Source organism: Ptychodera flava, chromosome 12 (genome assembly GCF_041260155.1).
Source record: "Ptychodera flava strain L36383 chromosome 12, AS_Pfla_20210202, whole genome shotgun sequence".
Taxonomy (NCBI): domain Eukaryota; kingdom Metazoa; phylum Hemichordata; class Enteropneusta; family Ptychoderidae; genus Ptychodera; species Ptychodera flava.
Window position 1 is genome coordinate 9,942,207 of NC_091939.1, and position 26,808 is coordinate 9,969,014.

Below are 26,808 nucleotides of genomic sequence, written 5' to 3' on the forward strand. Positions count from 1 at the left end.
GAGTACCTCAATATTTCAAGATAACTCTTTCTTCCCAATCGTTTCCTGGAGTTTCAGAGTCATATGAACGAAAATGCAGGGCCTGAAAAATTTAATTTTTATCCACTTGTCCCCGGACAAGTAGCCTCTATTTTTCTACTTGTCCGTAGCAGAAACTCACTTGCCCTGAAAATTTTCAAAAAAAAAGATTTCTGCTCTTACCCAGATTGTGGGACCTCGAATGGTTTGTGACAAATTGGTGGTATCTACAGTTTATAATTGTAAAAAAGTACATTACTGTAATGAAAATTATTTAATATGCTTTCGTCGTTATGGGAATTCTTTCCATTTACCGCATTAAGATGTGTTTAACAGAAATAAATACTAGTAAGATGTTTCATCACACTTATGACTACAAAAGTAGAAGTGATTGAAGACAATAGTCTAATAATGCAGACATTTAACATGGTTTTTTCACTAGTGCTGTAAAGTTCACTTCATTTTTATAATTGCCCAATTGATTGATACTTTTTCATTGAAATTGCAAAAAGAAAATAGGTTGAAAACGCTAAATATCTATGAGGAACTCCTTTCTCTTCATAATAGCAATAGCAACTTGCCATACCACGGTTTTGACAAGCTAGGTGGCTTTTGTTAAGGTCCGCTACAATCAAGATAGGGGTCTTGACCATATAAGGAATTCAGCATGGTGACCTACACAAGCTTGCTGCGTACGATCGAAGAGTGGCATGAGACTCCTTCTGGAGAAATTTCTGACTGCAAAATACTACTTTGAAAGACAGGGATATAGTGCTTCATCAAAATTTTGGAGTTACTGATATTTTTAGGTAAAGTTGTGAGCTTCCATCACACCACATAGTGCCATTTGATGTTCCGTGCAGTGTGGCTAGAAATTTCATTCTCCTTACACACTGTGTACTATAATATAGCTAGCAGGTTAGTTGGGTAGAGTAACCGTGGTTGTCAATAAAGTTTGCTTCACTGTTTCACTGTCCAAATTGTTTGGTGAAAAGTTAGTTGTTCTATTTAAAATGATCTAGGCTTCCGCTTCAAACATCATTGTCTGGTTATTATATCGTTACATTTTACATGTAAAATGAGTGGAGAAGTACGTGGCCCTGCATTTGCCAAGGGTCCAGTGACTAGTGGACGCACATCGACTTGCTTACCATAAATCGCAAACTGTAACAGAGTAACTGATTTTTCTTTAGTTTTTCGGTTGAGACGAAACAAATAAGCCCCGATTTGAGTGGGTCCGAGTGACCCATGTCTGGTACTTTTGGGGGACATTGTTTCTAATTTGCGTCAAAAGACGAAAGAACGCACTCTTGGCAAAACACTGAGTTGACTCTGAACTTTCTGCCCGCGGGCAAGTGAGGGCTAGTTTTGCGCTAGTCCGTATTAGAAATCAGTCTGTCCCGGGCATCGGGCAAGCGTAATTTTCAGGCCCTGAAATGAGTGAAAGTTTTAGACAGGAAAATCGGACGTCGGCCATGTTTCAATGTTTACAGTACAATCAGAAGTTTATGTGGAGGAAATAACTAACAAACACTCTTGATGCCCGCCCTCTAGAGGCAGACCTTCCTATATGAAGTACCACATTTGATGCTTGTGGAAAGCTTGACCACACAAAGGAGCATTTTAACTTTTAGAAAATGACAAATTGAATAAGAAGGTATTCTGAAAATGTCAAATACTGAGGAAAAATGCGCAAATATTCAAAATAAACAGGTTAACTGACTGGTCAGCTATAAAAAACAATGAAAATGTTTATGATCAAAAGTTTTTGAGATGCGCACATTTTAACAAATACAGAAATTATTAATATTATAATATAAGACCAAACTATTTTTTCAGGGATGGGACAGGTTGGAAATGAGGGGTGAGAGACAAAGGCACTCCTATTGCTGCATGTGGATGCAGCCACACCATTTCATTTCAACAGCATACTTATTCACTGTGTTGTGTTCAAGTTCCATATTGTACTGACCGTCATACAAGGATAACATAAGCAAAGCAAATCAAATTAGAAAAGGATCAATGCTGTTGTGTGGATTTTGCTGAACATGGCTGATCTTAATATTTCGCCCTATATATTTGGTATCCAGCAAAGGCATATTTTGATGTAAAGTCAAAATTAACACTACATTGCGGACAATATATGTTACCGTTTCAACATGAACTTTTCTTTTTTAAATTATAGTATAGTAGTACTTTGAACAGATTAACAATTATCGTGATGTCAACCCATAATTTTACATCACAAAGACTAATTCTGCCAATTTTTTTTATTTTTCAGTCATTTTATAAATTTTGCACTGAACAAGATGATTGAACAAATTGCAATGTTTGAATTTGTGAACACAAAGAATAAAAATCCTTTGGTCACAGATTAAATTAATTTTTGAAAAGAAATTTATTCTTAAACACTTTTAGCATATATTCTTTACACGGTCATGTATTTCAAGGAAAATATGCCTATAAACAGTAATTTCTTCACTTTCAATTTTTTTTCAATACTATGACAATTATCAGCCATGAGGTTTTACAAACACAAGACCAGATAAGGTTTTTCATCATTTCCACAGGACTCTTTGGAAAATCCATTAAAAACAGTTAAAAGTAACTTAAAATGATCACTTGGTATACATTTAATTTACAGATGCCAGGTTGTGTATTTCACATGCACTCAGGTCAGTAGGAAGTGCGTCATTACTATTTTGGACTGTTAATTCTTATTTCTGAATTATTTAACATTTTTTTCACATTGAACTATCTTTAGGCAGTTTATACTGTAGCTTAGAATTTTTTGATTGATGTATTTAATCATCTTTTGGGTTCTTTGGGTCCATATCCCACCTCATGCCCCTACATCATCAACTATTTACCAACAAACTCCATGCCAACAACCAATTACTTGACCTGGCCACACATTAGAGAAGGTACAGCGTCATTGACGGTATTTTTATAAATATAAAGTAATGCACCGATTTCAAACCGTAATTATTTTTTCTTGTCGAATTGAGAGAGTTTTTAGTAGTTCCGTAGACGAAACGATCGGAAACAGCAGAGTATCTTGGCAATGGCACGACATCTACGCTATAGTTTAGCTGCAATAATTGTACAGTTGCAGCCCGAGCCCCGGGTAAGCCTAATTCGGAACGTAATAACGCCAGTTGCAGCGGCGTCATGGATTGACTGTACCTTTGTCATTTCTGTTGAAGTACACCTGTTATTGCTACAAGCATTATGGGCTTCATGAAACGTTGTTTCTCTATACATGTATACTGGTCTCGCCGTTATATTCAGTGTCGTATAATCTGTTGTTTGCATGTCAACACATTGGCCTGTGTACAACCTCCTGTGCACACTAATCTTGACCGTAATTTACAAAGACATAAACATTCGATCCCATCCGTGAATGTCAAAGGTGAACGGGATTAACTTGATCCCGGGTATCAAGTCCCTGTCCTTTAATGGAGATGCCAAATTCACAAATTTTGACTGCTGCTGAAGCCATATCCTTTCACGATACCGCCAAGTGAGTGTAATCCGTCCCATACAAACATAACATGGTCTCGTACCTCCGAGACTCCATTCTGAAAACATGTCAAAAATCTTGCTGGCGAAAGATATATTTTCACACCTTAGGCCCTATTGAAAGAAAATTTACTGCAAGCTAACTACCTCCATGTGTCCATGTACGTATATGTGCATAGTCCCAAAACAACTACTATTAAGCTTAAGTTGCAAATTCACGTAATTTTTCGAGCTGCATTTTTTAGGGCACGGATATTAATATCTACAGTCTACACTGCTAAAGCGTCCTGCTACGCAAGTACAGTGCGACTACTCGATGTTGTGACACTCGGGGAAGTGTTTTGGCGCAGAGTAAGGGCGTAGTTTGGGCGGCGCAATATACCGGCGCAAAATGGGGGCGCAGTTTGAAATGCGCCGGCGCAGATTGCTGGCGCACTTCGGTGATTTCAGACCGCTTACATACCTGGAAAATGACATACTTATAATGTTTAATTTGCGCAAAAGGACACTTCCAACTGAGCTTTGACATCAAGGCAGCCATGCGTTTTTTCATCAAAATAAATTTTACGCTTTCACTACACATCTCGTCAAAACCACATGCATCTTTTATCACATGTCAGTAACTTGTTGAACAAATCCCCGAATGTATCATCTGGACTAACATTGAGCAATGTCTTTGGAACTGATAAGCAGCCATCACGTCGAATAATGGTGTTCAAACTAATACACAGGAACTCTTTCAAAGCATGGATATTGCTGCTGAAAGTCAATTCCCGTTACATTATACCACATAAAAATACTAGTGCAATTCGATTTGTTGATAGTCACCGTGCCTGGATTCCATACAAAAATCTCATTGGCATTGCAGAGACAGCACTAAAATATTTGCTGACAGCACTCAAATTATAGCATTGTAGAAGTATACATTTGCAGCATTTTCAAAAAAATCCATATTGGCTGAAATAAGAGCGGCGATTCTGAGGAACAATTATTTATTCTTCCTGGCCTAATCATGGAATTTTTCTCCCAAAAGTCATGTGTGTTTTGGTTCCTTCAAGATACACACATCTATTTAACTTAAAAATTTAGCAGCTTGCAGTTTTCTTCAATCCTTACACCCTGAATGCACTGTATAACGTGCGATAAATGAGAAACAAATGAAGCTAACATGTTCATACAACTCAACAGCACCTGTTAGAATTTAATAATCCAAACAGAGATAAACCATAAATTGTCAATTAACTTGAAAACATTTTGTGAGATGTGCTAAGTATGGTTGCTCTGTCTAATTCACCACATCCCCTGTCTTATGAACGGAATTTTCATGAACTAAGAGTATCATCACCTGTATCGCAAGCAACTCCCCAAGGTGCATTTTGCAGTGGATTTCTTATTTGCATATAGATAGAAAGGATATGTATGAGGTGACAGGCTGTTATTTCTCATTGCGTAGTGCAGCAATGCTGTGACATATTACTGCTGACACCATACAAGATCAAACAAATTAACTATTTGCTCAGACATTAGGTTCTGTCACCTTTCATTACGAGTATGCTATTTCATTATTTTTTTCATTCATTCCACACATAAAGAAACCCTACAGTCCTTTGCAGACATTTGTTTCTGTGACTCTAGAGGGCAGTAGCATCATTTCTGTCCTTCAGTATATCTGTCGCCATATGTCCCTCCATTAACGTGCGATGTATTCTATACTGTAGAGACAATGGAACTCTTCTCTCTTCAACATCAGTCATGATTTTTTTATCCTCCTTGACCAGTGTGGTGAATTCATTCTGAGCATGACTCTCACACTACATGCCAGATAACCTCGGATACAGTCAGTGCATGATAGAGCACAGATTTGAACAACTTGCTCGCTGTCCCTGGTGAATTCAGTCAATTTCTGTGTGCATTCAAGAGATCTTCCCCTAGAAACATGGCCAGGAGATAGAATCGATCAGGCATACAAAGCCTGTACCACAAAAGCTCTTTGTATTGAGCAAGTGTGTTGGATTGTGACAGCATGTTTTCATCATTCATCCTGCCCTCTCACCAAAACCACATGAAGAACCTGGTACTGCACGTTACCAAGGTCTGTACATTCCTGTAAAGTCAATTGAAAGTCGTGGAATTTCAGAGGAAAGTCCTGGAAATGTCCTTGAAAATGAAACTGAATCCAGGAAAGCCCTGGAAAATTGATAATCCACGCACAATTTTCAAAAATGACAAGATGATCAGTCATGATATCATGATATAATATATAAAATGGTGTATTAAAATGATATATCGTGAAAATTATATCTAGGGAATGGTATTTTGGACCTCAAAAAGTCCTTGAAAATTGCTGAAAAAGTCTGTGAAGTCCTTGAATTTAAACAACTTTTGAGTGCATGAACCATGTCAACATTTTGCATATAGGTCACTGTGAAAAGATACAGAAGTTTTGTATTAAAGAAAAATTGAGGTTAGACTGCAGACGTAATCTCCACCATGCATGTAGTAATGTTATCTGGATTTTTTGCTCAAGTTGTCTCTGCATTGGTTTTCGATGTTTTTAATCTCCCCTGGTTGGCCAAAAACAATTTCATGTTGGACAGAAGAAATGTCATCATGTTTCTTAAATAATTGCATCTACATTTTCCTCAAGCCGGGTTGAAACACTGGCAGCAGACTAATCATTGCATACTGAACATTTTCTCAGCTAACCGAGGCAGACCAAGAACTGTACAAGAATTTCCCGCTGGTGATATCAGAGAGATGGCAGCAAGAGATAGCGGAGACGGTCTACGAGACAATAAATCAAGATGCTGACAAAGCAGAGGCTAAAAAGAAAGCCAAGAAAAACATGCAGCCTGATGAAGGAGGTATGAACAAACACCAAAAATTTAACATTTCAAAAAAAAATAATCAAAAACCAGTGTCAGAAAATCATAATTTGTATACCCCATACCAGTACTCCGAATTTTCCTATCAAAAACAATCCCCAAAGCGCAGTGGTGAAAGGGCTGAACTGACAGAATACCACCATTGTCGGGCAACCATCAAGCTTTGCCTATAGAAGAAATTCTTTTTCCATGTAAAATTATTGCAACAATTTTTTACATCAGATATTATAATTTAAGACAGTAATGAAAAACAGAGATTTGTACAACGTTATTTATATAGAGTGAGATCACAAGTGACCATCGCAAGTAGCAACAGAAAGGAAATATTTTGATAATAGAAGATGTCATTTATGTTATTGGCAATATTAGTGTGTACGCCTTCTTATAAAGTGAGATGTTTCATGCGAACTCTTGTTACACAAAAATTTACAGATATTATTTAATATGGTTGCTAGTCTACCATTTCCTTGTGAACTATCTCTCAAAAGTGCCCTGGTGTATAACATTTAAAGATGACAGCATGTATACCAATATATATTGCAATCGACATCTACTTTGTCCAGATTTCTTCCTATGTAATGGAATGTAACATGACTTGCAATTAAAAACTTTGTAGAAAGACATTCCTCCAAAACTCAAACATTTACAATTCGTGTTCTGCAAAGACAAATTTCATGTCACCATGTTGGTTACAGTGGCTTGTCTTTCACTGGAGTAAGAACAGCATTCTGTGAATTTGGAGGAGGAGAAATGTAGCTTTTGCAACACCACATAAAAGGCTCACTCAAGTTATCACACACCTGGACCTGCTCACAGCTGTTTTTTAGCTCATATTTGGTTTTGTATATAAATACCAAAAAGAGCTTATATGATGAGTCGGTGGCGTCTGTATGTCAGTATATTTGTGGGTATGTATGTGCGGATGTATGTGCGTCACACACAAAGGCTCCTATACCGCCAGAGCTACCATCTCAGTATTTGGTGTACAGGTAGATGCAGGGGTTGAGATGTGAATTTGTTCAAATGAACACGTCAGTGTCAAAAATGTGCAAATGAAAGAAAAAGTGAAATCCTGCAAATGTGCAGAAGTGATGGCATTGCCACTGATCTTGAGTCATTTCCTGTCATTGTTTATTAACTGTTACATATTAACAGACCTGCTGAAGCCATAGACAGTAGAGGGGGAAGACCGTCTATACTCAAACTAAGAGGGGCTTGTTTCTGCTATGCATGTTGCTAAAGTTGACCTCCAGTTCCTAAAGTTTCAGACTTAATTACTTTTGTCATTCTTGTTTTTCTGGTTTAAATATTTCTTGTTGTTTTTCTGGTTGTACTGTGCAGAAATCATTGTCATAACATCAACGTAGAATTTTCCTCCACTGAACAGATAGAAACAACATTTATTGTTGATCATTGGTAACCCATACTGGTATATACCAATTCTGATCAAATTTGAGCGACATCGTATAATTGTGGTATTTTTTTTATATTCAAATATGCATAAAGATTCACAACTTGTCTTATCCTTCACAGAGTATGCGCTTGGCAAAGACTGCATAATGCATGGACAGATGTTGAAACTTGGAGGCCCTTTCTTGACTGCTTGGCAAAAGAGATATTTCTATCTCTTTCCAAATAGACTGGAGTGGCAAGGAGAGGGGAGAAAGGGGTAAGGTAATCCCTTATTAACCCACACAGACACTCCCCTACAGAGACACACATACACATACAGACATATTCACAGATTCAACACAAAAAAGTACCATAAACTAGTAATGGTATTCTCGACCGCTGAGTGACGTCAGTAGGTGAAACGCATACGAGCGAGGTGAATGAGAGATCAGACGATACAGAAGAGCGAATGATACAGAAATTGTGTGGAAAAAATCAGAACTAAAAGTTATGTCATTTAAGTATATTGAAACTTTGAATATTGTTTTGGTGGTTGAAAAATCCAAACCCCTTCACGGTGCTGTGACGCAAAAATGACGGAAAAAACCGCAAGTACCCGGATGACCTGCGGTCGAGAATAATGTAGTATCAATACTCTTTAGTAAAAAATGGGACCAAAATATTCTGATTTTGACCAACTGTCATATTTTTTTTTAGCCATACAAGTATTCTTCATGCAAATAACTGATTATCATTTAAAATTTTGGGCTGCAAGGACTTTAAACACAAATATGCACTTATGATGCGTAAATAGAGAAAGTGTTTTGATTTTGAAGAACCCACTGCAGTGATCGATATCAAAATTAACAAAATCCTTTGAAAGGAAATATTTATTCATTTGTAATGGCCAGGAGAAGAACTTCTCTTAGTCCATTTCAGTCACACCCAGCTGATGATTTCAAAAATATTTCTCCTGAGATTCTGACACAATGAAATATACACGGGATAAAATAAGCTTTTACAGGGTTGTGAAATGATTGCTATAAGCGTTTTTACAGCCATTCAGTGGAGCTGCGCTTGCTTTATTCAAATAAGTTATAAGCAAAAGGTCAACATCCTGTGTTTGTCAGTGTGTGTGAAATTCATACGAAAAAGTGTATTTGAGCTAATCTTTTCTCAATCTGGGAACATCTCCAAATGTGTTCAAGGAGAATACTCAGTTGTAAGTGTACTTGCAGTAAACACTTGAGTAAGTGTTGAGTTAGTACTTGGATTTCAATAGCTCTCCTCGTCAGTCGCCTTCAAGTGCTTGATTTTGTTGCCATGCTTTCTGTTACCTATTTGATAAATCTGTATTTTGTAAGAGGAAAAATCTGTCTCATCTAAATTTCTGTCGTGTCATGAATTCTCAGTCCTTGTTGCATCATAAGAATTCCATCCAGTGCGAAAGGAATCTTTTCAATTCATTCTTAAACAACTGCATACCTAGGCTGCCGAGCAGTGAATAAATCTATACTGATGATTGAACAGTTGAAAGTCAATTTGAGTGGTTTCAGAAATAATAACTTGGTATCTAAGCATTAACAGTACAAGAACCGATGTTGCAAATTTGTTAAAGTCACAATTTATGTGTGCCAATCATTGCTGGTAGTCAATGATACTGCAGACAATTAACAGAAAAGATGGTGACACAAAATAAATTTAGATCACTATAAAGAATGTGTTAGAAAAAAAATTACTCTTCATGAGTAAAGTCACCAAAGAGACAAACTGAAGTAATGGGCATTTTGTAAATGAATATAATGAAATCATCGATGATGTGCACTTGTTGGTTAACAGCAAGATTTTTTAACTCTGACTTTATTTACAGGTTGCAAACAGTATGTGTTCATGTCATAAGATGACAAAGTATAAAAGTGATTTGTTTCACCTGAACTTTGATCATAGAAAGGTGGCCTTCATTTACCTGTGCAATCAGCATGCATGCAGCTTTCCTTCAGGACTTTAAGGATGTCCACCAGGTTGAATCATCCCTGTGTGATCATAAATTTTCATGTCACAGAATCTTTTAGTGTATAAATCTCAGCATACATAACAGGTTGGCATACAGGTACATTTACATAAAAGTGACACTTTATCCTGTTACATATGCTGTTAATCTCGAAATTGTCCTTTCACACTGCTGTTACTATTATTTGTGTCAGTCTAGCCGCAAATCACCATGTGAGATATGCCATCTGACCTAATTCAATACCCTTTAGCATACATGTGACCCATAACCATTACCCTTTATGTGACCCATAATCAGTACTAATTATGTAACCCATTACCCATTATGTGACCCATAACTATCACCATCACACTTTATGTGACCCATAATCAGTACAATTATGTAACCCATTACCCATTATGTGACCCATAACTATCACCATCACACTTTATGTGACCCATAATCAGTACCAATTATGTAACCCATTACCCATTATGTGACCCATAACTATCACCATCACACTTTATGTGACCCATAATCAGTACCAATTATGTAACCCATCACCCTTTATGTAACCCATAATCAGTACCCATTACCCATTATGTGACCCATAACTATCACCATCACACTTTATGTGGCCCATTATCACTAACAAGTATGTAACCCATTACCCATAGTGACACAAACATTACTAATTGGCAACCAGTTATTATGTGACCCATTACACTTAGCCAGTATGTGCCATTATCCATTATGTACCCATTGTTATAATTTGATGTTAGCAGTTACTTGTTACTTCACCAACTAATATTACACCAACCATTACCGTGACAAATTATGTTACCCGTTTTGATACCTGTTACCTTTATCCTTCAAGGAAACCATACGTTATCCATTATTACAACCCATTATGTGACCCTTTACCCAATACAGGGCTCATTACCATCACACATTCTATGTATTTTGACTGGCACTCAACGTTTTCATTATTTTTGTGCTAGCCATCCCACCAGGAATCTTGAAACAAATGAAATTATTAAATATGTTAACAGTGGTATTGGACTGTGGATGAATAAACAAGTACAGTGAGCAAAAATGACAAATTATTTATCTGTAATAATCTATTTAATATCATTAATGCTATTTTCCATGTTTTCTTCTCACCAGAACATATTAACAATGGAGCAGGTTGTGTCAGTGGATGAAACTACAATAAAAAACTTCAAATGTATTCAGTTAAAAGTAAAAGGAGGCAAACAGTTTGTACTTAGGACAGAGGTGAGATAGCTTTTATCCCACCCATACACCAACACCTTTCCAACCCTCTAACTCAGTGCAATGGTCCACCAGCCTTGGACTATTCCACAAAGATGGTGCAAAGGTCCACCGTCCTTGGACTATTCCACACAGATAGCAGGGGTTGAAAGGGTGGGACATTGCATGACAGTATTTCAGAATGTGTTTATTTTTTTCCCCCTTATTACAGAACAGCAGTATAGTGACCTGGGATAAGGTCACTCTCATTGAGGAAGGCCTTGTCAAAGAGAATAAGTGTATAAAGATTCACATCGAACACGCTACCAAAAATAAACGAGGGCAGCTCGTTCTTAAGGCAGAGGTATGAGGAGTGTGTTTGGTTGATAAGGTTGGACTGCTGTTTCATTGAACGTAAAAATTCACACCAATTTTGTGTCAAGTTTGTCTGTGCTTACTAAAGCCACTGAATGTAAACGGTGCTTCTTCAGGCTGCGCAGCTCCCGACCAAGCTCTCACGGCGTTTTCATCACATTCCACGTAGTTCCATCAGTCCGGGTTATGCAAATTTCTCACTTCATTTCATATCCGTCCCTGTGAACACAATACAAAATTCATGCACAAAGACAAGACTGACAGATGTTGTCTTCTTCACGCAGAAGAATCAATACTGTGAATGACAATATTTGTAGCCTGACCTCATGTCAACTGAGTTGAAAGACTTCTTGGCAAAACCCAACCCTGAACTCAAAGAGAACCCATGCTTGTCCGGACATCTAAAGCTTTATATATTTCATTGATTTTGTCATGTTATTTTCAAGTGCTCGCCATGATCACATCACTGTGTTTGAAGGACTAATGAGTGGTCACTATGAAGCTTGGAGTCAAATGAGCATGGTTGGGGGCAATGAAATGGATGATCTGTTGTCACAACTCTGTATGTCGGTGTGAACTTACTTATAACAAGCTACAGGATAGATGCTACTGACATGTTCAAATACTGACATGTTCAAAAATTCATTGCTGCAAAAGTACAACTTTCTAGAAGATTAACAAAAGAAAGGACACAACCATTTCGCCAAGTTTTCTGAAAACCAACAACAAAATATCAGTTATTGAAATCAGTATGTCATTGATCAAGTATAAATTAATGTTTTGGTTCTTGGTTTAAAAAACATGCCTTTGGAGTTCAAAGTCCTTGCCAGGGTCTCTATCAGCGATAAACCTTTTCGAAAATTCTTCCAGTCCAAAACTTGTTTTCCCCTTGATTTCTCCTACCAGTAGTAGTAGCATCTTCCATATTTAACCATTGCTGTTGTTACTAACTTTGTTTGCAAACTTCTGTTGCGTTTGCTGTTTTCAGATGTGTCAGACTAACCAGTAAATTTTAATTCTTATTGTACATTTTGGCCAGGACAGATAACTTGACTGCTTGGAAAGGCTGTTCTGGAGTAGCATCTCTGCCCATGCACCTTTTTCAGTCATTGTCCCCTTTTGTTCGCCAACTTGTATTCTTTAGATCAATTCACTGGAGAATGACAGCCCAAGTAACTGTTGACATTTTTGGTGTTTTTCTTGTTTCTTGAATCAACTATTCTCTGTTTCCTACTGGTACTTAAGACATATTGAGATTCCTTTGGTCCAAACCTGAATGTAATTAAGCAATAAATCACCACTGCAACAGGTACACCACAAGATTTTGACCAATTCACGACATAAAATGCACAAGCAATAGCGAGTGAATATATTGACTGAACTGGTCAAAACCTGGTTGCTGAGATGGTCTGTTGCTTATGGTGTCCAATCCATGCCAAAATTACTACTTTGATTTTACAACACAACATGCCATTCCGAATTCTATTTTACAATTCAACATGCTATTTCACAACTCAACATGCTATTTGACAACACATCATGGACTTCCAAATCCTATTTTACAACTCAACATGCTCTTCCCAATTTCATTTGACAATTCAACATGCTATTTCACAACTCAACATGCTATTTGACAACACATCATGGACTTCCAAATCCTATTTTACAACTCAACATGCTCTTCCCAATTTCATTTGACAACACATCATGGACTTCCAAATCCTATTTTACAACTCAACATGCTCTTCATTTGACAATTCAACATGCTATTTCACAACTCAACATGCTATTTGACAACACATCATGGACTTCCAAATCCTATTTTACAACTCAACATGCTCTTCCCAATTTCATTTGACAATTCAACATGCTATTTCACAACTCAACATGCTATTTGACAACACATCATGGACTTCCAAATCCTATTTTACAACTCAACATGCTCTTCCCAATTTCATTTGACAACACATCATGGACTTCCAAATCCTATTTTACAACTCAACATGCTCTTCATTTGACAATTCAACATGCTATTTCACAACTCAACATGCTATTTGACAACACATCATGGACTTCCAAATCCTATTTTACAACTCAACATGCTCTTCCCAATTTCATTTGACAACACATCATGGACTTCCAAATCCTATTTTACAACTCAACATGCTCTTCATTTGACAATTCAACATGCTATTTCACAACTCAACATGCTATTTGACAACACATCATGGACTTCAAATCCTATTTTACAACTCAACATGCTCTTCCCAATTTCATTTGACAACACATCATGGACTTCCAAATCCTATTTTACAACTCAACATGTTCTTCCCAATTTCATTTGACAATTCAACATGCTATTTCACAACTCAACATGCTATTTGACAACACATCATGGACTTCCAAATCCTATTTCACAATTCAACATCCCATTCTAAAGCTAGCTCTGCGGAGCAGGGCAGTGTTACTGGCTATCGAACAAGATTCAAAATGGCGGACGCGAAATGGTCCCCTCGCACAGAGAGAGAAATGCGAACTTTGCACAAGTCTAAAAACGCAGCTTAGTACATTGTGTATCTAAACAAAATGAGCGTGCTCGAAAACTAGGATCGATCAAGATTATAAATTAAAAATTGCCTGTTTTTGGAAAAGAAACTGCGCGCTGCAATCAGCAGTTTTGTCTATTGTGCACCGTGCGTGGGAGGCTTATCGTGAAAGACCGAGATTTACTATATGAAAATTTTAACTTATTTTTGTATCACACTTTTATTGCCACAAATGTTATGTAAATCCTATATTTACAAGCAAGCAATAAAAATATTATTATTATTATTATTATATGGCGCATCTGATATGGTCCCATCGCATAGAGAGATGAAAATAGGCTTTGTCTAAGTTCAAAAGCACAGCTTAGCTCATCGTGCATCTAGACAAGTTGAGCGTGCTCAAAATAGGAGATCGATCACGATTTTGGGTGAAAAAAACTGATTGTTTTCGGTGGAGAAACTGCGTGTTGCAACCTGTGGTTGGTTTTGCCTATGGCGGTCAGCAGGGCTGTGGTGGGAGGCCTTTAGCCGGCAAGGGGTGGACCATTGGGGAGTGGAAAATTTTCGAAAAAAAAATTCCCCACAAATTTCAATAAAAATAATCAGCCAAAGAAACTTGAGAAAAACAGATGACGCACTTAGGTAAAAGGAAAAAAAAATCCGTCAAAATTCTGAAACATTTTTATTTTAGTCTGCATCAGATATACTATGATTCTTTGGCCAAGAAAGGGGGGGGGGGGGAAGGGGAGATCTGAAGGGTATAATCGTGGCCAGTAAATGAAGTAACTTTTTTATTTTATAACTTTTTGTTTTGTTCATCATATGTTTTTCTGTCACTGAAGTTTGGCATCGTAAATTAATTCGAGATATAAGATAATATAAAAATCATATCTGTGATATCGATTGTTAACAACTGTATTGTGGGTCTTTACACTATGATTAATTAACAAGAATTCAACAATTCAGGCAGCTTGCATCGGTACATAAAATGGGAAATATTCACCAACCATATGACAAACAATCACTTTCTTTGTATTTCACTATTCAACGAAACTGATTTCCATTGTAATGTTTAAACTTTATTTTACAATTAAACATTACAAATCCGTATTTTCTTTTCAAAATTTCATTTGTACACTTGTCTTGACGGTTTCGCTTTTCTTTCTAATTCCACATAATATCCCTCGTCATATACACAGGCTTGCAATTGAGATATTCATACTCAGCTTGCTGGAGATTGGTCACTACATCATCATTTATGATACCATGACCAGTGCCGTTCAGAACAACAACAAGCCGGAGCAGTGTTACCATTCTTCAGTGTAGCCCATCATACTCATGATCGGTACTTTCTAACTCTCTTTCCAATAGCTGTATTTTCTCTGTGATGGTCTGCCTGATGAAGGCTGTGTTACGTGAACGATTCATTTCAATGATTATCATAAGTAGCGAGCAGCCATGACAACTGACAACTAAGCCTCAGCAAGCGGAGATGTAAAATACGAATATGGGGCCAGACAAGGGTCAAAGCTCTGTTGGAACGGACTTCGCGAGAAAGACTTGTGGATAACAACCGATAGAGGTCGCTGTAATGTATTCTTCTGCACTATTGCATTTCACACGCACGGTATTCAACCGTCAAGACAAGTGTACAAATGAAATTTTGAAAAGAAAAATACGGATTTGTAATGTTTAATTGTAAAATAAAGTTTAAACATTACAATGGAAATCAGTTTCGTTGAATAGTGAAATACAAAGAAAGTGATTGTTTGTCATATGGTTGGTGAATATTTCCATTTTATGTACCGATACAAGCTGCCTGAATTGTTGAATTCTTGTTAATTAATCATAGTGTAAAGACCCACAATACAGTTGTTAAGAATCGATATCACAGATATGATTTTTATATTATCTTATATCTCGAATTACTTTACGATGCCAAACTTCAGTGAAAGAAAAACATATGATGAACAAAACAAAAAGTTATAAAATAAAAAAGTTACTTCATTTACTGGCCACGATTATACCCTTCAGATCTCCCCTTTCCCCCCCCCCCCCCCCTTTCTTGGCCAAAGAATCATAGTATATCTGATGCAGACTAAAATAAAAATGTTTCAGAATTTTGACGGATTTTTTTTTCCTTTTACCTAAGTGCGTCATCTGTTTTTCTCAAGTTTCTTTGGCTGATTATTTTTATTGAAATTTGTGGGGAATTTTTTTTTCGAAAATTTTCCACTCCCCAATGGTCCACCCCTTGCCGGCTAAAGGCCTCCCACCACAGCCCTGCTGACCGCTATAGGCAAAACCAACCACTGGTTGCAACACGCAGTTTCTCCACCGAAAACAATCAGTTTTTTTCACCCAAAATCGTGATCGATCTCCTATTTTGAGCACGCTCAACTTGTCTAGATGCACGATGAGCTAAGCTGTGCTTTTGAACTTAGACAAAGCCTATTTTCATCTCTCTATGCGATGGGACCATATCAGATGCGCCATATAGTAAATCTCGGTCTTTCACGATAAGCCTCCCACGCACTGTGCACAATAGACAAAACTGCTGATTGCAGCGCGCAGTTTCTTTTCCAAAAACAGGCAATTTTTAATTTATAATCGTGATCGATCCTAGTTTTCGAGCACGCTCATTTTGTTTAGATACACAATGTACTAAGCTGCGTTTTTAGACTTGTGCAAAGTTCGCATTTCTCTCTCTGTGCGAGGGGACCATTTCGCGTCCGCCATTTTGAATCTTGTTCGATAGCCAGTAACACTGCCCTGCTCCGCAGAGCTAGCTTTAGAATGGGATGTTGAGTTGTAAAATAGGATTTGGAAGTCCATGATGTGTTGTCAAATAGCATGTTGAGTTGTGAAATAGCATGTTGATTGTCAAATGAAATTGGGAAGAACATGTTGAGTTGTAAAATAGGATTTGGAAGTCCATGATGTGTTGTCAAATGAAATGGGAAGAGCATGTTGAGTTGTAAAATAGGATTTGGAAGTCCATGATGTGTTGTCAAATAGCATGTTGAGTTGTGAAATAGCATGTTGAATTGTCAAATGAAGAGCATGTTGAGTTGTAAAATAGGATTTGGAAGTCCATGATGTGTTGTCAAATAGCATGTTGAGTTGTGAAATAGCATGTTGAATTGTCAAATGAAGAGCATGTTGAGTTGTAAAATAGGATTTGGAAGTCCATGATGTGTTGTCAAATGAAATTGGGAAAAGCATGTTGAGTTGTAAAATAGGATTTGGAAGTCCATGATGTGTTGTCAAATAGCATGTTGAGTTGTGAAATAGCATGTTGAATTGTCAAATGAAATGGGAAGAGCATGTTGAGTTGTAAAATAGGATTTGGAAGTCCATGATGTGTTGTCAAATAGCATGTTGAGTTGTGAAATAGCATGTTGAATTGTAAAATAGAATTCGGAATGGCATGTTGTGTTGCAAAATCAAAGTAGTAATTTTGGCATGGATTGGACACCATATGTTCTAGTATGTCATAACAGTATATTCAAATTCGTGTGTGACTCATTCAAAATAAGGGTTTTATGCTGTAGTGTGTATGTAGCACTGTTGTTTGTACATCTTGCCCAATCAGATCACAGCATTTCCATCATCAGTGTACTGGTATGATGTAATTTGTCATCACTAATGATGCTCAAATACAGACTTTATTGACAAGCCAGTACCAGGTATTCAGACCTGTAGGGAGCAGACCAAGAAACTCTTGTGGATACAGTGTACAAGGAATGGAATCTAAGAAATAAATTCAAAAGTCACAGTTTAACTTGGGCTTTCAGTCGCCCCACTTTTACAAGGAAGGGAAAAGTGTTTTGAAATTTCAGCAGTCACTGAACAGATATGTGAGATTTCATTCTCAGCAAATGACACCAATGCTTGTCTGACTGTGTTGTAAATATATCTTCTGTTGCAAAGAGAGGAAGATTTTTGTAAAATGATGTAGGGTATTTTTAGGAGCTGGAGAGCAGCCCTAATTTGCCATAGCTTAGGTCTTGAATTGGGTTGTTTGTAATGGAGTCCTTTGTTGATTTGTGATGGAACTGGCTTAAAGAATGTAAGCTTACTTCCTGTACCAGAAGACTTTGCATATTACTTTTCAATCATTTGAGTTTCTTATGCTTGTCCCTTCTGATGAGAAGACGTTCAAAGCGCAGTGAGAGTAACCGTGTTCAACATCATAAGTTCATAGGGCAAGTTGGTGTGGGTCAGGTCATCAGAGGTCATCATTGCAATCTAAATCTAAGCTGACAACGTTTTAATAGCAAATTGAATCACTTTCATGGTGTAGTCATCATTGGAGATCAAAAGGGGCTTCAGCAAAACAACATGGTTCAAATTTTTCCGGTACACCCATTACCGCTGAACTGTAAAATGGTCTCAGCTGATCCTATGATGATTTGGAGATTTCTGTATGTTTTTTGCTGTATTCCTTGCTACATCACCTATTTGGTAGTTTAAGCACTTTGCCTTTTCAAAAGCAAGGTGGTCCTTTGTATTAATATGTTTCATGGTTTCAGCACAATTTTGGTCAGCGTCATTTGAAGCGGGAAGAGACCATTTGAAGGATATTTGGGTGTCTGAAAACTTTGGACCTTTACTGTTCAGTCATCTGGTGTGCTGCTTAAGATGGCGTACATGTTTCTTGTGTTAACATGATTGCCGTGTTGGCCTTTTTGCTAAAGAGTGTGTGATTTCTGCCTTTGCAGGTTATGTCCGTGGACAATGTTTGTGCACTGTGCCATTAAGTGTATTACAAAGAATAATATGGGAGACAAGACTTTGAAGAGATCCTTTGAAAACCCTACAGTATTCTGTTTTTATACTTTTTGCGTTTCATATTCTGAAAGTTACATCACACATCAGGAAAAACTTGCAAATTCATAAATCACACAGAGAGAAGATTGTAGACTTTCAAAACTTGAAAAAAGTTTTGACAAACCTTTGATTTTAGCTCCTTATTGGGATCAGTTTGCGTATGTATATGTTCTTACAAATGCTTCAATACATCACACATCTCAACATGTGTGCTCTCATTTTCTTTTTTCCATGTTATTACCTTCCCTCCAGAGTGACCCAGAGTTCGTACAATGGTTCAAGGAAATCAAAGAGGCCTTCCTCGAAGCCCAGCGAATGTTACGAAGAGGTCCAAAAATGTTGGCCACCCAAGGTTCGTCCTCTGACATCATGAAAAATTCTGTGACGCACAGAAACAGCAATGGCAACTAACAGTACAAAACAACCCAAGCCAATACATCACCTGCTTTTTAATAGCTCTGTGCATTTTTAATTTATATAATATATATTTTCTCGAGAGGCTTTGGTCACCATTATTCTAGTTAACCAAGCTGGTTTATCTGCTGCAGATTTGGGAACATTTTTACAAGCAAGCTGAGTGTGCGTGTGCGTGTCTTTACTGTTCAGCTGCATGGAGACTTGTCTCTGCAGGGTAGCGTTTTTGAAGTACAGTAGATATAGAAACAAGGGCAGGTAAACAAAACAAATGCCAAGGTACAGCAAAAGCAGAAGTTACCATTTTAAAATCATGGCAACAGAATCTTTCAAAATAATATATATATATATAGAGACAGAACAGGGTTTTAAGAAAATGGTCATTTAGTGGAGCAGGCAGAATGGGGTCAGCAGATAGGCTTCATAGGGCAAATGTCCAAGGTAAAATGTTATACTCTAAAGATATATATCCTGTTTTTCACAGTTAAGACTTAATATTACAGGTGAACAGAAAAAAAAGACTTTAATAACATGTAATTAGATCTTACTTAATTTTCTCAGTGAAAAAAAAACCAACTTTGCTACAAATTTCATTTAATTAAGCATTTCATCTTGACTAACATAAAAACAATTTGAACAACATGATAGAGATAGCTTGATATCAAGCCCTTTTCCAGTGCAATATTTTTTTTTCATTTGGTTTTGAAACAGTAGTGGTGCACCCAGGACTTTTTGTCTCATGTTTATTTCATGTCTGAAATCCGTAATATACTACACATGAAATAATTTGTAATTATCGGTTTTGTCTGATAATTTTACACAAAAGGAACCATAAAGAAGTCATTGGTCAGATTTGATTTGTTAGCTACCAAGCAGTCTTTCATGGAGTCCATATTTTCTATGGAGCCACATAAAAATTAAAAGACAAAAAAAAAAATAAAAAAATAAATAGATTTAAAAAAATCTTTAGATTATCATTTTCTTTTTTTTCTGATACCCACAAAAAGGGAGAATTTAGCTTTACAGAATAATTTATAGAGAAAATTATGGATGAATAATAATGAGAGATATTCCCGGTATACCTGATATATATTAAAATCCATGATACTGACCTTGTAACACGTCTTTGTTCTGGTGTAATTGTGCCAGTAAAGTGTGTCCTTTTTTTACCACAAAGTGCACCTTGAAAAAGAATATCACCCACACAGTGTGATAACCCACAATCGCTTGAAAAAGAAATGGGAAACGAAATGCCTGCGTGTTGCTTGGAATGATTTAGTTTCCCCTGACAGCAGCTGATTGATGGGGCGGCCATCTTGAACTTCATATTCTTGAATGATAAACTTGAAATTTGAGATGTGTCTTTCTAGCACAAATTACAGTGTGTTACACGATGATGCATTTTTCTCAGAAATGGCATATGGTAAATACTAATACGTAAAGCTTTTTTATTTTGCTTTTTTAAGGTGCATTCTGTGATTTTACATGGTTTGTCCTACAGTGTGCTTTTACTCCCATTTTTAAAAAAACTGTGAATATTTGAATTTGTTCCTCTGCTGATGTGTTCACAGACTTTGAATAGACTTGAATAGCGTATTTACAATTAGAATTTCAATTCTAAACGATTGCATCAAGTTCTTGACGTTCAGAGGACTTGACTAGCACGCAACCCTTGAATATCTGAAATTTTAACGATATGTTGCAACTAAAATGAGAATATTTTAGTGAGACTTACAATATTGATGTTTAATACCTTCAAACTCAATACAAGACAGGAAAAAACCAATTTCAGAGCAACCAACACTAAGTAGCTCAGTCTTGTACTGTGAAACACCAACGGTGTTAAGTATAGCATGGGGAGGCTTGTTTATCTGTACATCTCTCCCCATAGTTGCTGGTATATGGAGATCAATGGGGTTAAACCACACACTTGAATTGGAGAAGTTGAAAAGTTGTAATTTATTCACCTGTCAAGGCAATTATGCAGAGGGGATGTAGTTTGTTCACAAGTATTAATTTACAAAATATAAAGAGAGAGAGTGCTGGCAGGTACAGCTGGTTAGGAAAACTTTGACATCCTCTGTTAAAACTATACAAACTTTTCAAGACCAAATTGAGACTGCAAAATGTTGCCAATTAGCCAGTGAGCTTTGCAGCAACATCTTTTTGACTATTAATGTTATTTAAGATTTCCAAAAGAAATACATTCTGAGCTTTGACAATATCTCCAGAAACCTGGTAAGATTTTCATGTCCTTGCTTAAAATAGAAATTAATACATAAGTTTCATCTTTAAAATGAATGTTTTTGTTGTTTCATTTGAATAAATATTTTTTCTTCCCAAAGTAAACAAAGAAAGTGATTACACTGAGAGTATGTTTTTGTTTCGCTTAAGGGCAAAATCACTATCTTTTTTATTATGGTTATTTTTGTATTTGAAAAGTTCACATATTCAGCTGGCTCCGACATGCTAATTTACCAGTTGTCTCTCATATTAACTCACGTTTTGTGAAGGCTGAATATGCCAAAACGCTAATGGCATAATATTGTGGCACTTGGTAAACATAGGATTATAGCTCCGAGCATCATGACAGCAAAGTTTTGATGGCCAACACCTTGACAATTGTCAGTCTGCTGGAAATCATACTATACATATGAAAGTGACATTGCCTTTTTATGACATCTTTGAAACATTATATTTTAACACCAATGTACAATATTTGACCTTGCAAAAACGTGCTGATCTTGCAAACTGGATAGAAAACTTCTTTCAAGTGTTCGCATTTGGTAGCAAGGTTAATTTTGAGTGCCAAAGATTGAACGTTCATTACTGGCACTCTTTTAATAAAAGTGAGTAAATACAGACACATTCTGAACCCAGACAATGGCAAATGTAGTTACATGCGCCATGCTTATTGTGGACTCAGTAGAACAGAACAAATCAGAACAATAAGACACCTTTTGAGTGTATCCGTTCAAAATTGAAGAAAATTTTGATGAAACTTCAGATTCTGAGGGTCACACCGTTACACCTTCCTTTTCCGCCTCAATTTCACACATTACAATGACCAATATTCAAGGGTCAAACAGTACAGTGAGTGTTGACATTATAATAAGAAGTATAAAAATGTTACAGAAGAGACAGTGCCACTTTTAAAGTTAAAAATAATGCCAAATGGTGTAAATAGATAGTGACTTTGGCCCTTTGTAGAATGAGATAGCGGTTCTATGAATTTCATCAGGGAAAAAACACCTACATCTTTCCAGTTGTATCCATATTTGTCTCCACTAATGACACTGTCTGCAGATTTCAATTCCAGACAAAAGGAGACTACATAGCATAAAACCTTTCCAGATGGATGTGGACAGGATCTGTGATAGTTTATTGTTAATTTGTTTTTTAGTCCCCACGGACACCGTCCGGGGAGACTTATAGGTTTGGTCATGTCCATGCGTCCGTCCGTTCACGCAGATATCTCAGAGGTTCCTGGAGCGATTTCATTCAAACTTGGTACAAGGATTACTTCATATGTCATACACATGCATATTAATTTGTTTTGTGATATGATCCAATATGGCCGCATGGCAGCCAGTTTGTTACGATTTTTTCATGTTCAAGCCATAACTTAGACATGTTTCAACCGATTTTTTTCAAAATTGGTACAAAGACATTGACTTATGTCATACATATGCACGTAAATTTGTTTCATGATATGATCCGATATGGCCACATGGCAGCCATTTTGTTATGATTTTTCATGTACAGAGCCATAACTCAGACATGTTTCAACCAATTTTATTCAAAATTGGTACAAGGACAGTGACCTATGTTCTACATATGCATGTCAATTTGTTATGTGATATAATCCAATATGGCTGCCGTGCGGCCATTTTGTTACGATTTTGCCATGTCCGGAACCATAACTCAGACATGTATCAAGCGAATGTTTTTTTCATGTCGAGAGCGATAACTCTTGCAAGTCTCAACTGATTTTATTCAAAGTTGGTACATGGACATTGACTTATGTCATACATATGCATGTCAGTTTTTTAGACAGTAAGATCAAATATGGCTGCGTAGCGGCGATTTTGTTACAATTTTTTCATGTACAGAGCCATAACTCAGACATATTTCCACCAGTATAATTCAAAGTTGGTACAAGGACATTGACCTATTTCATACATATGCATGTTAAATTGTTTCAGGGCATGTAGCAGTATCATGTCAGTTACTGAAGTTTCATTGGGCTGATATGTCAAGAAATACTGCATCAAATTTCATGAAACTTGGTAAGATGTTAAGCTCACATTGCTTTAACAGTGAAAAAGACATTTATCAGTGTCATTTTAATTAATTTGTCATTGCATATGTAATGAACATTCCTAATTAGAGTGATATATCCACAAATACTGCGTCAAATTTGATGAAACTTGATACAGATGTTGATCTCATAGTGTTGTAAATAGTGCATCAAACTTTATGAAATATGGTACCAGTGATAATCTGTTAGTGTTAGGATAGTATGCAAAATTGTTTGGCAACATCCTGTCGATTAATTCCTAATTGACTCATTTAATGACCTTTTGTAATTAGGATGGCAGCCTACATTGGTTTTATGTTTTCACCACCATGGAACTCATTCTTGGCCATTGAGCGCCATTTGTACCATTAACAAGTGGGGACTGTGTCATCAACGATGACTTGTTTATGCTAAAATCCCTTCCCAGTGACAGGATCTGGAAGTTGTTGTAAAATGACTTTTTGCCAAAGTCCCCAGCACATTTTGTCATACTAAATGGATGTGCCAGTAATTTTTCTTTCCTTTTTAATCTGAAAATTCCTGGCTTACTTGGTTCGTCATTTAATTTCTTAATAACTCAGAAACAAGAAGTAACATTATTTTCAGATGAGATTTTCTTGTCTTGAGATTCCAGGCTACTAAGAGTGAGAAATACAGTTTCAAGATAAATTACTGTTTTAAAACAATAAGTAACTTGTGCAGTTTCAATAGAGAAAGTGAATTAGTGCTCAAGTATGATAGCATTGAAAGGAGTGTGTCTGCAAGAAGAGGGTGAAAATTTGACCAAAACCTTTTGTTGACTGTGGCAAAACCCTTGTACCATTCCATGACTACGGGTGTAGGGAGTGGTACACCTGTTGACCTACAACATGTTAGATGAAGAGAGTCCAGTAGACCTATGGATACAAAAATATGCCAGTGTGGACGCCAGTAGCTGTAACTTCTGATGATTTTTACTTCACAGAGCATATTGAAACACTTTGTTGAGACACCCTGTAATATGTGTAGTTTGCATCAGTATTTTTGGACAATCATCATGTACACGTATGCTTTACAAACTGGATACTGTGTTCAAAAACTCACATTTCAGTTGGTCTTGACCTTGGGTCTTGACAAGTACACTTTTTGTGTATCATTAGATATTAGCATGCTTCGTATCTTTCAATAAACACCATAAATTGTCAAAAGTTATGGCCGCCTCTTCATAATCAATACTGGTATTTCCAGGTTTATCTTCAGTTTGCCGTTGTGATACTAAGTTGTGTACATAATCTTCTTCAGGAGAAGTAAACATATTTTAATATTTCGAGTTACTTACTGGATGTTGATAAATGTGTTAATCTCTCAAAACAATGTAATGCTGTGACTTATGTGATTTTTCTAACCCGAGTACCTCTCGGGCAAAAGTGCAGCGAAAGATGCAGAGATTCTATGGGAAAGTCAGTGTTTAATATAGGATGATTCTAACTTTATACATTGAGGTAGCAGTGAACACTCCATGAATAAACAATGTAGAAGTAATTATCTCAGTACACATCACATGAAGACCCTGTTTATCATTAGGTACATTAAAGCTGCAAACATAAAACATGTTTCCGTAAAATAACAAACCCTGAGACATTTTGTCCTGTAAGATGGTATTTTGTTGTGTAACAGGCAGCAGGAACGGACTCAATGATGGACATTGCTAGTGTGACATGCAGTAGCATGGCAACAAGTCTGGACAGTGATTAGATGTCTGTAAAGATGCGACTTTTGAATCAACACCCAGAGGATCACCTGTGTGTGACACGTTTGACTAACATCACCGGGCATGATACCTGCATCTATGCATGAACATGACAGGACGTTTGCTGTATGTTTGCAGTGACGATCTTGTAGATGGTGCTGTGTAAATTAAATTTTTCTTCTCCATGCATGCTACTTGTATATTTGCATATCATCTATTTCCCATTTATTTCCTTAAACTTCATCGTGTGTTTATGAATATTAATAGGTGCTTATATTTTCTTTTATATGTTCTTCATTCACAGCAACAATAAAGGAGCCAGAAATGAACAACCACACAAAGAGATAGTGCATGTTTCCCAACCGGCCCAATACTTGCCATCCCAGATTTTCTTTTGTCTTTGTGCTGTCGTAGTGCCTGTGAGCTGTGAATCTGTGCTTCCTCCCCACGCATGTACCAAGTGGTAGTCAAGTCGTTGGTCCAGTATTGCATGCAACTTCTGTGGTGTTTCCTTACAAATGTGTTTGTGATGATGATGATGATGATGATGATGATGATCCATTCATTCAAAGTATATTACTCATCACATGCTGTCATGAAGCGATGTCTCCTCCAATCACGCACGCAGAAAATGTTCGCCGAGGTCATTGTGTGATATGCTGCAAAAGTGATTGGCTTTAGTGGCCAAGATTCTTCCACCACAAGAGTGTTGTCAGCTTTTGCACGCTTTGTTCCGTAAATATCGGTCACTACCCTTTCAATATGCCGGTGTTGCCCCCACAGAATGCTTGGTGTCATTACCAATATCACTTACTAAAACAGTCAATATCTGCAGGTAGAAGACAGCCTTTCATACAAAAGATGGAAAAATTACTGCCTCAACAGTTCGCCAAAGTTTTCCATGCCAGGTAACAAGAAGTGTTATCTGCAGCAAGACAAAAAAAAAATCGAAATGTCTGGATAATGGAAATATGGATTGACAGTCGGATGGATGTGGCTGAAGGATATTTATGAACAATTATCATTGATACTGCCATGTGCTAGTCACATGCAATATGTTGTCCTATCAACATTTAGTGATCTGCCAGTCAAAAAGATGCATCGGTTATTCAAGGATGACAGTTCAAATGGTATTGTTACAGCAATTACGGAGATCACATTTAGAAACACGTCGCAAAAGGAGGAAAATGGTACTAAAATAATAGGACGGTGGCATTTATTGACTGACAGCATTTTTTGTTCAGAGTTCATTCTCAGTGACACGACTCAGAAACACTACAACTTTCTTGATGGAACCAGACATAGATACCCATCATGCATCACACCAAGGCTTCAACAATCTTAAGGATATAAAAGTTAGCATTACATCAGAATATATATATAGTTATATAAGTATGTATGGACTTCAATAAGTATTTTTTTAAATTCTGCATCAGTCCCACTTCATGTGGGAATTTGTACATAGACTCCAGGACAGACAAGAGTCGCCTTCATCTGGTTTTTTGTATATATGCAAATAAGAGGTGTGATATTTACTGTACCATCCAAAA

The 26,808-nt window shown here is 36.9% G+C and overlaps 1 protein-coding gene across 4 annotated transcripts in view; it reads left to right on the top strand.

Annotated features, from left to right (window-relative positions):
• The window catches only part of LOC139144929 (G protein-coupled receptor kinase 3-like), a 152,221-nt gene extending 125,784 nt beyond the window's left edge, over nt 1-26,437 (top strand). Inside the window, exons 16-20 of one of the 4 annotated variants that reach the window (XR_011554875.1) lie at nt 6,242-6,404; nt 7,959-8,094; nt 11,294-11,425; nt 19,068-19,167; nt 25,563-26,437. Coding sequence is in view for 1 of the 4 variants with exons in the window: in XM_070715762.1 (XP_070571863.1) it covers nt 6,242-6,404; nt 7,959-8,085; nt 10,962-11,085; nt 19,068-19,226 (573 nt within the window). In the remaining 3 variants the exon portion in view is untranslated. Of the gene's footprint in view, nt 1-6,241; nt 6,405-7,958; nt 8,095-10,961; nt 11,086-11,293; nt 11,426-19,067; nt 20,051-25,562 lie in introns of those variants that run through there. The other 3 variants (XR_011554876.1, XR_011554877.1, XM_070715762.1) reach the window with 3 other exon arrangements.
• The last annotated feature ends 371 nt before the right edge of the window (nt 26,438-26,808 follow it).